General features: G+C 41.6%; 1 protein-coding gene across 2 annotated transcripts in view; it reads left to right on the top strand.

The window, feature by feature from the left end:
- WNT7B (wingless-type MMTV integration site family, member 7B) overlaps positions 1-13,429 on the top strand; it is a 96,525-nt gene extending 83,096 nt beyond the window's left edge. For both annotated transcript variants that reach the window (XM_009323645.1, XM_009323644.1), the window contains exons 3-4: positions 1,079-1,350; positions 12,712-13,429. In XM_009323645.1, coding sequence (XP_009321920.1) covers positions 1,079-1,350; positions 12,712-13,191 — 752 coding nt within the window. In that variant the 3' untranslated portion in view covers positions 13,192-13,429. The remainder of the gene's footprint in view (positions 1-1,078; positions 1,351-12,711) is intronic.
- Positions 13,430-14,230: the final 801 nt, after the last annotated feature.

The following is a 14,230-nucleotide window of genomic DNA, read 5'->3' as shown; positions in this document are numbered from 1 at the left end:
AGCAAAACACCAAGTGCCATGATCCAGCCCTACATTGTCAGTGACAGAATGCGGTCTCACGTGAGAGCATTCAATGGGCTGTAGCATCCCCTTTCGATCATTCTGCCTCTGTATCTCCTTGCTTATGTGCATCCCACAGGCAACTCAGCCAACCAGTGTCTAGTAAAGAAAGGGGGTTTATCTGCCTCTCTTCATACACTCAGTATCAACAGCTATAACATGGAATTGGGAATGAGGAACCTTGGCAACCAGTGGCATCATAGAAAAAAAAAGAATTTTTTTCTAAAAAGACTTTTTTCTAAACAAGACTGTACTTCCATGACAGTATCTCACTTGTTTTGGAGAGGAAACAATGCTGCCACAGCACTTCATACCCCCCGTATGCTCAATAGCCAAGGTAGAGCAAAGGTTTGAGTCAGAGCGGGAGTGGAAAAGGGTTGTTACAGCAAAAGTAATATGCAAGAGAAGTCAGCAAGGGAAAGCGGTAGCCTCTACTTTACCTTGAAAGAAAACAAAACCTACCCAGCTCTTGTCTCTATAGGCCTCTCCTGCAATACTTTACACTCAGCATGGCTAATGGGCGCTACCGGAGCATTTATAAAGGTGGATTAATAATCTTTCCCATTTGTGTCCTAGCCCTCTCGCACATCTGAAAGGGTCTGGTATTTCTTATTTGTCTGAACACTTTTCTTTTTCCATGCAGTGCTAAGGGTTAGAGGTAACTGTTGTTTTCCAGTGAGCATGGCAGCCAGTGACTCGCTTATTATTCATCTGATATAGATAAAGTTCAGCTTGCAAACCTGACTAGACAATGTAAAAACAAATCGTGTTGCCTCTCCTCACCACTGTCCAGACTCATTGCCAAATACCCTTTTGGTGAAGGGGGTTAGCTGGGACTGTCATATGCCTGGTGCTTACCTGCGGTAATATGCCCCAGTTGAGCCAAGCATTTAAAATATGTATGTAATTCTGTAAGAGTGAGAATTACCCCCCAGAAGTAATGCCCTTCAATGTGTGTACTTTCTTTAGTAAGTGCTGCCTTTCTGCCAACCCATCAGCTTTTGGCTTCTCTCCACAGGAAGCAGGGAAGCTGCGTTCACCTATGCCATTACTGCTGCCGGGGTTGCACACGCTGTCACGGCCGCCTGCAGCCAGGGCAACCTCAGCAATTGTGGCTGTGACCGAGAGAAACAGGGCTACTACAACCAGGAGGAGGGCTGGAAGTGGGGAGGCTGCTCTGCGGATATCAGATACGGCATTGAGTTCTCCCGGAGGTTTGTTGATGCCCGAGAAATCAAAAAGAATGCACGGAGGCTGATGAACTTGCACAACAATGAGGCTGGAAGAAAGGTATTCCAGAAAGGATGAGGGATGGGGAAACGTGTGTGCTGGAGGACGGGGGGAGGCTGGCTTGCTGGCAGGAGGCATTCCCCGAGAACTTACCCCTCTCTCTTCTGTTACCCCACACCCACATCAAGTTTCCTGATGGCATCTAATGTTTACATTTTGTTGCTGTTTCTTTTTAGTCAGAGCTGGCCATGTATTATAGATGCTCCTCTAAATGTTTCTGCTTCGTAAGCCTTCTTTCCAGTCCCACTGATAAGAGCTGGAGCTGTTTGGCCTAACGATAAATCTTTACTTTTCATCTCCTTTGCAAAATTCTAGCAAGAGATGTTGGGGCTTGTGATGGGACAGGACTGAGTTTCTGCATTGCTGAACTCCCACAGCACTTGCAGCTATTTATTGCATCCAAACCCAAAACACTTCTTTGACCGCAGCTCTAATGAAATACACACTTCATAGCAAATGCACAACGGTCCGTTTCTCACTGGTGGGCTACAAACGGCTGCATAAGTGTCACTTTGGAAGAAGAAATAGTTTCATGTCTACAGCCATGACTGAGTTGCTTGCAATGGAAACAATAAACATGATGGAGCTATGCCAATTTATGTCCATTGAATAACAATCCTCAAAGCTCTCAAAGCTTGCCCTTCAAAAGATATAACAAAACTTTCTGCATAATATATACCTACCTCAGGAGAGATTTTACTCTACCCTTCAAAAAGGGTTTTCCCCCAGGTAAAAAATTGCTGCTTCTACCCTCCAGTGTTGTAGGAGACTCCAATATACCACTCCTCCACACCTAGCCCCCAAAGTTAGGCTGGAATTTTCTCCTCTAAAACAGCGTGTGCTTTCAGTCCTACACCGAGCACTAGCTGCTGAGGTGGGCGGAGATGGTCGAATTGGTGGTGACAGAAGCAGTGCAATTATCTCACTGCCTGTATTTTGGAGAATGTTTATTAACACCCCATCCATGCAACAAAACCTCCTGGGGATTGCAGTTGGTTGTGCACTGAAACCGAAGGTGGTGTGCGGGCAGTTATCCACTGGGATGAAAGTGTTATATAAATTCAACATGGTGAAAGAGACCAGTTAGGGGGCATAATCTCAAGCGTAGAGACAGGATTGATACTCGATTGATGCGCAATACTGAGGTTCCAGATGTGAAGGAGACAGCTGACCGAAGAGCCAGACAGAAAAGCATCCTTAAGAGGGGCACAATCTTTTTCCCCAAAACTTGCTCTGTTTAGGGGGTAAGAACATCTCGTACTGCTGTATTGCAGCTTGGAAGACCAGCTCCAGGTCTGATCGTTTCTCTTAGCCTGGATGTTTCACCCCGGCATCACGCATTGCGTTTGGATGCAAAATAAGATGGAAGTCACATGTTAAACTTGCAACGGAGCATTTATTACTGCTAGATGCATTATGATCCCTGCTTAAACTGGCAAGCCACTGTGGTGGGCACTGTGCCACCCCCACGGAGATGCTGATGCATGTCCTGTTTTGAACATGTTACAGTCTCGACGTGAAAGAGGGGCAAAAGAGCAAAAGCGGATGCTTAGATGGAGAATAGCGAAGTCCCTTGCCCAAGGACAGAAGGCGGCCCAGTATCTGAGCCAGGCACTGATCTCAGGTCCCCCAGTTCTAAATATAGTCCAGTAACCACTAGACCACATTGCTGATTCTTATTAAGCAAATTATATTTTTACTCTTCATCAGAATTTCATAAGCAGGGGGACATAAGCAAACCAAGAAGTGTGTGTTTGTACAGATATTTCTGGTAGCAGCATTCACGCAAATGCATGTCTTTTAACATCTCTAAAAACTTGACTTTTTGCAACTGTTCTTGCAAAAACAAATGATAACACTCACTTTCATGTTTTTGAGACAGGAATAAAAAGGCTTGTAAATACTGACAACATAGGGTTTTTTTTTTCCCCAAGTATACTTTTTTTATAAATAGTATTTTGGAATTTACCCACTTTTTTCTTGTTGGCAGTTTTCAGTAGTTATTTGTACCCACATATTTTCATTGTAATCATTAATGCATCATATCACTTTCAAAAGCTAAAGATGACTGAAAGGATTTGGTGCAGCTTTTTGTTTTTAAGTACAATCCATCAAATCCCGAGGAATGCATTCATATAAAAGATGGTTTGGGGGTCATGTTTAGAAATAATGTTGGTGTTATGACATACATTCCCATGAAATGAATATGCAAAGTTGTACAGTATATAATACTTAGTGATTTTGGTTCATCTGAGATCATCTGCTATTTGTATAAATTAGACATTCTGAATTTGAGACTGACTGAAACTTAAGGTTAGAACAGAACTCTGGAAACAAGAAAACGTTTTCTCTGTTTTCTGGGTTGGACCTTTAAGAAAGCAGCCACAGAGTTTTGTGCAATTTCAACGTGAAATCACAAGTCCCTTCTGAGGATCCAGGAAAACTTGAAATCTGACGTACATCCACCTGAAATTGGGCAGTTTTGGGGATCCTGCATAAACTTGGATTGTGAGCCTGAAACAAAATCCAAAATCAGGAAATTTTGCTCACATGTGGATGTCATTCTGACATACTCCACATGGTCCTTAATCACACTCAAGTCAGAAATACTGCATTTATGTCTCGACACTTGCTGAATCACAACACTGAAACTCCATCTTCCTCCTTTCCCTTTCCAAAGTCTCACAACACAACTGGGAAAAGGTCATACCTCTCTGAGTAAGACTCTGTCAGTACCATCCTGCTGATCTGCATGAGACTTGTTTTAAAATTTGCAAACAGTTTGGAGCCAAGCTTCTGGTTCATGACTGCTATTATTAAGGACCAAAGTAAGGATCTTTTTCCCTTGTTATGAAAAGAAATAAAAGGTAAGAAGGCAACTCAGATTATTTTTTAATTCTTCGTTGTTTCAGAAGTTCTCAAATAATTTTTTCAACCTTACAGTGGGAATGCCAAGACAGTAAAGGAAATATATGCTTTTGTAGCTTCCTACAGAGATTCTGCCAACCATTAAAATATTTCCTAGTTACAGTTCAATCTTATCAAAAGTGGTACAGGGAAAAAAAATCCAACAACTTGATTATATGAACGTTGGTCCATTTCCCAAGGTCTTACATATCACAGCACTTTCACTGTTAATGCCCTCCCCCATTTATATCTATAATGGTAAGGCTCATAGTTCTTTTTCAGTCCTGGCTTAGTTCATACTGAATTGGCTTTTTAACTTAGGTAAGAACAACAATATTTAGCCAATAAATCTGCTATCTTCATTTTAGTCTTCTCTTCAAATCCCAGAGCCTCCTAATACAGAAACTTGAGGAAAAAAGGATGCAAAGAGCTCCCGACCCCACCTACAGTTATTTCCAACTTGCTCTGAAGTCAGTGGAAGACCCCTGATGACCTCGCTAGACCTCTACCAGGTGCCCAGAAGATCATTGCTAGGACCATTATCCAGGACTCTGACCATCAGTTTTGCCCCCAGAGCAATTATTTGGATGCTCTTTTACACCATCGCATGGAATTTTTCATGCCCTGAGGCAGGAATTTTGCCCATCCTCAATCTCTCCCGGCACTTGTCCCAGACGTGCCTGGGAGTCAGAGGCATTTGTAACTATAGCAGTGACTATAATGTTTTGCTTTCATAGGGATGTTCTCAAAAGCCGGCCTGCTGGTATTTCACTGTTGTTAAAAATAGAGTTCTGAGGAATTTCTCTTTGAGGAAAAAACAGCACGCTGTATAAGTAATTGCACAAACTTTGCAGACAGATGGGGGGAAACAGTTCTGGGGCTCTTTAACACGAGTCTGGGGCTGAGATGCTCAGCACAACACTGATAAAGTACCTCCTTGAAAACAGACAATATTTAGGCTTTTCAGGGAATTTCTGATGACTCTGGAAAGAATGAAGCCCCTCATTGCTCCACGTTGCACCCCCTAATTGCTCTGCATTGCATTTCTAAGAACTATTTCAGCTAATGGCAAATTTGTGAAGTTTCTAGTAAATTTGTAATGAATAGCACCAGTGACAAAATCATAAACTTGCCATCGGTGCCATTTGGAAGAAATAAATGCTTAGCGATTCCTGGTGACGTGAGATGCTACTGATGGAAGATTTACGCTTTGCGGCAAAACAGCGCCATGCTGTGTAAAAAAGTGAAGTAGCTAAAACTTCACCATCAGTTTTTAAATGGCCGCTATGGTTCAGGATGGAAAGTACAAGTGTGGTAAATGAAAACAAGCCCCCGAAGGAAGACTAGTGTAAGTCTAACGCAAATGTTACTGAAAGAACGGCTTGTTGCAAATCTGAATGATTACAGAGAGACCTGTGGGCAAAACTTTGATAGAGTAATGAAAAATTAAATACCAACAAAACCAAGTAAGCTTTGATGCTGTTTTATGAGACAGCTCCCTACCATGTATTTTTAGAAACAAGTATCTTTATTCTGGGATAAATAAACTTAGAAAGAGTAACATCTGGGAATGCACACCATTAATCTTAACTTTTTGTTGAAAGCTTCAAAACAATGACCGGCTCTCATGGGGAATATCAATTATAAAAATGTTTTTTTCTGTTTGTTTGTTTTTAAGAGGAGAGCTAAAAGAACAAGCTGACAAATTGGTAGCAGATCACAGCTTTTACCAAAAAGAAGAAATGTTTCTAACAGTTTATCAATCAATTAGGCTCTTATGATAGACAATGACTGTGGTTATGTGGAGAAAAAGCTGGCCTATTTCTTTCCCTTCCAGAAACACACCCATCACACTGACTGCCAGCAACTCAGCCTGGTACCATCCCAATATTTATTCCTTTGTAATGTCGATGGGTTTTTCTTGTTTTTTTGGAATGCCTGGAAGATGGCAACATCTTATTTTACATTTGAAACAATAAGAGTGTGGGGGACAAAAAAAATAAATTCAGACTTTCTTTAGAAGAGATTATTCAATTACTTGGGACAACATTTCCATCTAAGCCATGGCTCGTTCTCGCAGTTCCTGGCGCCACAGGACTGTGGTACTGGGAAGGGTTTTTTTGCTGACATGCTTTGGCGGTAGAACAGCTAACGAGGTGATTGGTTGGTCACCATTCACATTATATATATACATACACACACACATATATATATGTAGGGTATGTGTATGTGTACATAATTATGTAGATTTATACATATTTATGTGTTGTCTGTTTGTGCATAAAATATGTAAGAAAGTGTTAGCTCCCTTCACCCTGCATGAAATATTTCAATTAATAAGCTCACTTCTGCAAGATGCACAGCATGCCCTAATATGTTGCAAACTGCCCTCACTGTCACCTAACGGGACATCAAAATTAGAAGCAATCCCTAGAAGAAGACTCCGGATGAAATGCTCCAAAGTTGCAGCGGATGCTGAATCCCAGCTTCAAAACTGAAAGCCAACTAATTTTATACTCCTATAAGCCTAAAATATTCTTCAAAATGTGACTTTGTTTCCTAAGTCATTTCAGCGATTTAAAGAATGTGACTTTCCAGGTTTTACAGCCCTGAGTCCATCATTTGCTGAAAGTTTCTTTCTCTAAAAGAGACAAACTATTTCACTGCACATCCCTTGTGAGAACACTCATGAAAGAAAAGCTTTTGATAGTTGTGCTTCATGGCATACTTTCCACTTTCCCACTTAAATTGATTTGCAGACAGATATAAATCCAATTTCAAAAAGTTTGGTGTTACAGCTTGGGTGGGTTGGATGGATAACTAATGCTTATCCATATGTCCCGAATATGCAAGCTTTGGCTCAAAATCTCATGAGGATAGTTCTCCTGCTTCCAGTTGGGCTGGATTTACTAGCCTATTTTTTTCTTCCAGAAACACACCCTTAACATTGACTGCCAGAAGCTACATCTGGTACTATCCTACTTTTTGAACGTTTTGCTTTAAAATTAGAGGGGGGGAATAGCCAAATATTTTAGGACTTGCTAAATGGTTTTATTCTAGAAATGCACGTGCCCATGCATACCATGCAATGTATGCAAGACAGGTATCATCCATTTAGTAAAATATTGCTGCACCCCCTCAAACCTGACATCTCTATACTGCCTGACAGAATAAAAACAATGAAATATTTTTAACCCTTTAAGATGATATTTAAAATTTTACCTTCAAGCTTTACAGCAAATTCCATAGAAATGAAAGTGAAATACTGCAATTGCACTCGATTTGGGAATTATTTAAAGGCTGCTTCTCAAGATTTTTGCTTTTTGCAACATTTCACTGTAAAAATAAAATTCAGAAAGTTTTAACCAATTGCAGCAGTTTATTGTTCAAATTTAGAAGCTATTTTCTCTTCTTCTAGAAAGTAGGGAGAAGGAACAAATGGATTAGGCTCTGTAGCCCATCCTCATAATAGTAGGGACCTTCATATGATGGGCAGCAGGTCTCAAAATCCCAGGCTTATTTTCCTGCTAGCCAAGAAGAGAACTTGGGTAAAGAGAGCAGTGGGCCTTCCTCAGTTTTTTTTAATGCATTCAGTGGGAATACCATGGGAGTGGGTGCCTTACCAAGGGAGGCAGGTGAAGGGTAGGAGGAGGTGAATTGACGCCTCTCGGTATGCCAGAGGGTCCCCAGTCCTGCTGAGCTCTGGCCAGTGCCAGGGAAAAGCCATCTCGTGCTGTGGCTGGATACTGACCCGCTGCATAGCAAAGGCCATCAAATTAAACAATAAGAAAAATAAGGATGTGACAAGAGAGGGAGTAAGCACAGTAATTAAATTCCTCATCTCCCATCCCACAGAGTATATGGGATGCTTGATGGAGCAGTCTCACAGAGGAGCAGAAAGAAAGATATGCAGCTGAAGCACCCATATTCCGCTCCTGCTGGCTCCACATCTTCTCTTCACATGGCTGGGCACAACTTGAGGAGACAGGACATGAACTGCTCAGTTTTGGGCTCTGTGATCTGCTATTAATGAAGAATATTTTCAGGACATTTGTATTAAAGGAGTAGCACTACACCCTACCAAAGTTAGTTATACCCCTATTCTAGTTAAAAAGCCAGACCCAAACAAACCCAATTTTGTTTCCCAGATGGGACCATGAGATCAGCATTTTGTCAGCAGTGGTGGACCCCAGGCTGCACTGAGACTAAGGTTAGGCAGTGCCCACACGCCATCGGCTTGCGTGGCTGCAGCCGCTCGGGTATCAAAGGGGTGGTAACATCTTATGACCAGGATCCATCTCTTTTGGTACTGGTATTACCCAAAACAAAAGTTGATCACTTGCATATTTGATGGAGGAAAACTCCTAAAGTCTTCTATTTCTTTTTGATACTGCAGTCAAACAGTAATATGGATTTTGTTACATTCAACATCTGGTCCAAAAATGTGCATTTCCACTAAGGAAAACACAAACCAGAAAAGGCAAGCCAAAACAAACACACACAAAATGTTACTATTGTTTTTACATATTTTATCCAGATAGGATTTTTAATATGTATAGAAACTGTATCTGATGTTATCCAGTTGGGTCTAGATATGGAACTTGAAAAAATGAATTTCTTTTCATGCGTATCATTTTGTTTTATTTCAGTCTTCGCAAGTCTTTTTCTACTTAACTGGCAGCAGACAACCCTCAAATTGCATTTTCAGTGTATGATTTATATAGGTATAAAAATATGTGGGATAAGAAAGCTTTAACATTATATTTCACAATTCATTTAACAAAGTAACAGTAGTTAGAAAATTTTACTTGGCAAGATGACACTGGGGTGGGAGTGGACCCGTATGTGGAAAAGGGACCTAAGGAATGTTCCTACGATTAGTCTGAGGCAGCACAGTCCAACGATGGGAATTTGCTTTGGGAGGTAGATCTTGCTGTAAACCATTCAAGATTAGATACGAGGCACTGACATATGACAAATGAAACTGCTGAGAGAGTGGGTCGTATGAGCTAATGATTTTCAATCTTTAATCAGGCACCTAGCTTGGCATAATGTATTAGATTTGAGTAAATAAGTACCTTTTAAGGCTCAGGGTCAAAGCTTTGATGGGAATTTTGCTGAGGAATACTGAGCTGGAGGGACATTTAGGAAGAAAAACATTAGTTGCTCTTCATTCACAGCACTGAGCGAACAGAGTCAAATCCTGCCACCTTCACCAGGTCCAGTGGCACCTTGCTGGCAAGTGGAAAGCTGCTTGAGATACCACGCAGCAAGGTGCAGCTTGCCATCTACACGGTAAGCTGCAAAGCAGCAGCACCAGGGCGTAGGTGGGGACCTCCGCATGGCACCTCATGGAGCTTTACAGACATACCTCTGGGAAAGCCGGAGCGTGCTGGCTCGTCAGCAAAGAGGAACACTCTGCAGCATCTGGGTGGAAAGAGGGAAAAAAAAAAATCTTGCTTAGAATCTGCTTAGTTTGGGCCTTGTATTCCCTGACCTCCAAGTTTTTGGGCACAGTTCTATACCCACAGCTGACTGTGGGCACACAAATTATAGCATTCAGGAATTTAACTACCTGATGATTGGGCCTGCGCTCAGTGTTGTAACCCCAAGCATTCCACATTCATGAGAGAAGCCTCCAAAAAAATAAAAAAACCTGCGAGATTGGCTTCAGGATCATGAATTAATACTTTTTGAAACTTCTGCTTTTTTGAGCCTGCGTGGCTTGCATTTCCAAGTTCTTCCACCATCATAAACAGGGGGAACCTTTGAACCAGTGAAATCAGATTTCTGTACAGCAAAACGACTCATGAAACTGGATCTTCAGAAAGACGACAACAACAACAACAACAACAACAAAAGAAATCAAGACTTAGGATAAAGTTGCTGGAGATTGTACTACAGAGGGTGCCAGGCAGTGCTGTATATAAATGGCAGCATCTCAACCAAATGCACACACACACACACACACACACACATGCGCGCATTCATATATAAATATACATATATAAAGGTATCACCTGGGACACCAGAATGGGTGATATCTTTGTCTTTCAGGAAGAATGACACTTTCTGTTGTAGCAGGGAAGCACATCAATGACAGAGACAGAGGCTCCTTGGAACAGCGTCCAGAGTGTTGAGCCCACACAAGAATAAGGAGCCTCACAAGCTTTACCTCCTCCCACTCTGAGCAAGTTGTTGATTTGACCTTTTCAACCAAAAAACAGACATCACAAACACATGCAGAACCTGACAAAACGCGTACCAAACCACAAGCCGGCTCTTTACCAAGATTTACTACTTAGGGAGAAGAGGAGCAGATCCATCCCACTGGTAATGCTTTCCTAGAAGTCCTTAGATCCTATAGTGCTTTGTGGTGAAGGTGTAGAGAAGGTTGTCTCCATCCACCTTTTGTCATGGATTTTGCTGCAGTGCTTTTGGCTGCAACTGTATGTTGGTCAGTGGTTGAAAGAGAGAGCTGTAGAAACAGGCTAGTCTAAAAAAAATGTATTTCAGCAATACCAAGCAAAACTTACGAGCAATTTATGTATACGTATGTGTGTATATCTAAATATATGTTTATATGTATATATACATGCACATCTAAATATCGATAGATTATTTTAACCCAGATTTGTGGAACAGGATTGGAATCTTGTTTGCGGTCTTTGAAAAATCACATCCTTCTGCACAGGCATGAAGTAGAGACAGAGGAATCCTGAAAGACCCTGGAGTATTTAATAAGGCATCCCTCTACTCACTGCTACTGAAATGCAGCCACCACAGCAGCAGGCATCGTTTTCCAGCTTCTTTTTTTTCTGTAGGGAAGACAGGAAGGTGATACGGTTTGTTGGAGAGCAGTGGCCTTTCCAGTGTCCACAAACAGCAGCTCATCATAGTCTTGCTGATTTTCCTTTTAGAGTGGTTGCAGCTATAGTAGCTTCTTCCAAATCCAGTAAACCTTCCTGGAAATCACCTTTTCTGCCTCTGAAAAGCTAACTTCACCTTGACCTGGGAAAAGCCTGTGGTTCCAGAAGGTCTAAGTTTTTTTTGAATAGGATGCTCAGCTATCTTGTACTTGCTACTGTATGTTGGCAAGGGAGAATCAAAACCAAATATTCTCTTTAATATTGAAACCCCAGAAATTTGGGAAAAAACAAAACATACAATTTAAGTGAAACTCGAACAACTCAGGAGGGTGCCCTCTATTTGCAGGGATAACCAGATCTGTACAGCTTTTATTTTAAGGCCAGTTTCTTAAGCAGTAAGCATTTTTTACTTCCCTTCTACTTCATTATGCCATTGTACTCAGATTTCGGCCCTTTTATCCTTTGCCCATTTCAGTCATGTTCTGGGATCTGCAATGAAACCACTACAGGAGATGGTCTGCAGCATCAGTAATGCTTTAAGACGAGCTCGGTAGCTCATATTTCTTTGTTAGCATCCCATTGCGAAGGGGAAAGATCAGTTTGCTTTGTTCTTAGGCCTCGATTTTCATAAGCTAATGATGACTGTGGGTGTAATTGTGGCCAGGCTTAAGTGGTAGCATGAGGGCAGAAAAACAGAGAGGCACTTCCGTGAGGCTGGTTTCCCCTCCGCCGCACACACAGAGCGGGCGGGCATCTGCTTGCCTTCCCCTGGGCATACGCCCCTGCCCGGGGAAGGAGGGATGTGCCAGCCATGGCATGGCTTGGCTGCAGCGGAGGTAGGAGGTCGGGAGCGGAGTGCGAACCCGAGCGCCCGCCAGTTTGGGTCCCTCATAGGGACCATTAGACCATCTGATGTTGGATTAACCTCCTCCAGGTTAACCTCCTCTAGCAATAGCAATAATAAATACTCCCACTTCTCTCTGGCTCACAGCTTAGCAGGACCCTTCAGTGGATTTTATTTCCTCTAACATTGCGCAATCGTTGCCCTGGTGCAAAAAATGTATTTGTGGCTGAACATTTGCTGGATATTTGGGCTAGATACTGCAAGGAGTGCTGCTTTTAAAGGGGATGGTGTGCTCTGTGGAATAGTTAATAGGTATGCTGGTATTACCACTGCTGGTATAGGCAAAATTTTTAATTATGCAGTGAATATGAATGCCTATTTTTTCTGTTTTCAAAATAAAAATGGTTTGAAAAAATTTTTTTAAGTCACTGGAGCCCCATGAATTACTTTGGCTCTAAAGACATGTCTCCTGAAATTTAAGTAGATATTCTCCAATATTTGGAAACAGAACGCAAATGTTTTCTAATAAAATGACAAAACACTGTGTTTCCGACCAAGCGCCATGTAAAACAATATGTGTTACAAGCATTCTGCTGGGAGGTGAGAAGATTTATGAGCATGCATTTGAAAAATTTCAACCAGCAGTAATGAATATTCATATGAACTAAACAGACTGAGATTTAGGCAAGCTTGCAATACTGTTTTCCTGCAGTAACAATATACAAATGTCTGTACACATAGGTTCTTGAAGAGAGAATGAAATTGGAGTGCAAGTGCCATGGAGTTTCAGGTTCCTGTACAACTAAGACCTGCTGGACCACGCTTCCTAAATTCAGAGAGATTGGATATATTTTGAAAGAGAAATACAATGCTGCAGTGCAGGTGGAAGTGGTACGAGCCAGTAGACTAAGACAGCCAACCTTCCTGAAGATCAAGCAGATTAAGAGTTACCAGAAACCTATGGAAACAGATTTAGTGTATATCGAAAAGTCACCCAACTACTGTGAGGAAGATGCTTCCACAGGGAGCGTCGGTACCCAGGGACGACTCTGCAACCGTACCTCTCCCAGTGCGGATGGGTGCGACATGATGTGCTGTGGAAGAGGGTACAACACACACCAGTACACCAAGGTGTGGCAATGTAATTGCAAATTCCACTGGTGCTGCTTTGTGAAGTGCAACACGTGTAGCGAGCGGACAGAGGTGTTCACCTGCAAATAACGGCATCACGTGCAAATGAACAGAACAAATCACCATGAGTGAAGAAAGTGGAGTACAACAAACGACGACAGCATCATTTTGCACATCTAATCTTCTTTGGGAAAAAACCCAACCACCAACACCACAACAACCAATCCCTCCCCACTACTTACACTTCTAAGGATGGTGCATTTTGGCTGGCTGGCTGTTGTAACTGCTTTGGCAACAAGGGCAACAGGATTAAGGTGATGTTGACAACCACATGATACTTTCTCTCTATTTTTTTTTTTTTAAACTACAATCTGGGTGTTGTAGAGTTCTCCTAGTAAGTGTTTTAAGTTATACATATCAGAGAAGCTGATTCCATTGCAGCTCCCATGAAATTTAAAAGAAAAAGACACTTTCTCCTATTTTACAACAACAAAAACACCGAGCCCTGTGCAAATAAAGACTTTTTTTAAGGAAATGAAATCTTCACTGACTAGAACACAGCAGTCTTGCTGCAAAACCCTAAATTTCTAAGAAAGCCGGTAGAGAAAAAACAACTGGTAGGGAGACAAAATCTGTGGCGGAAATACTCCACTATCAGTTTGGAAAAAAATAACATTCACAAAATTACATCAGCTGCCAGTGACACTGGAACTCTTTGAATGAACATTAAAAATAATTATTTATGTTTTTAATAGTATCAAAAAATTCTAAGCACTAACGGGTAGCTATGTCTTAATTCTGTACTAAATGTAAACTTATTGGAACTCTGACTTTATGATTTTTGTATTTGGTTCTCCCTAAGTTCTTCAATGCTACTGATCTGTTGTCACTCCACTATTAGAGTTCAATTACTGTAGGCCTTAAGCAACTACCAGAACTGAGCAAAGAGATCACGCGAAACTGTGGTTACAAATGCTTGATAAAGACTTTTCCCGCTTGCCTCCTGAATAAGAATGACCCTTTTTAGACTCAGGCTTGAGGCGTGGAGCACCTGCCCTCAGCTCCTCGTAGGGAGTTTTAGGATACAAAGACATGCTTCGACAAATATCAAAGGTTTTGCTTTGCCGTC

The sequence above is a fragment of the Pygoscelis adeliae genome, unplaced genomic scaffold, assembly GCF_000699105.1.
Source record: "Pygoscelis adeliae isolate BGI_AS28 unplaced genomic scaffold, ASM69910v1 Scaffold215, whole genome shotgun sequence".
Lineage (NCBI taxonomy): Eukaryota > Metazoa > Chordata > Aves > Sphenisciformes > Spheniscidae > Pygoscelis > Pygoscelis adeliae.
This window is presented reverse-complemented; position numbering and strand designations above follow the sequence as displayed.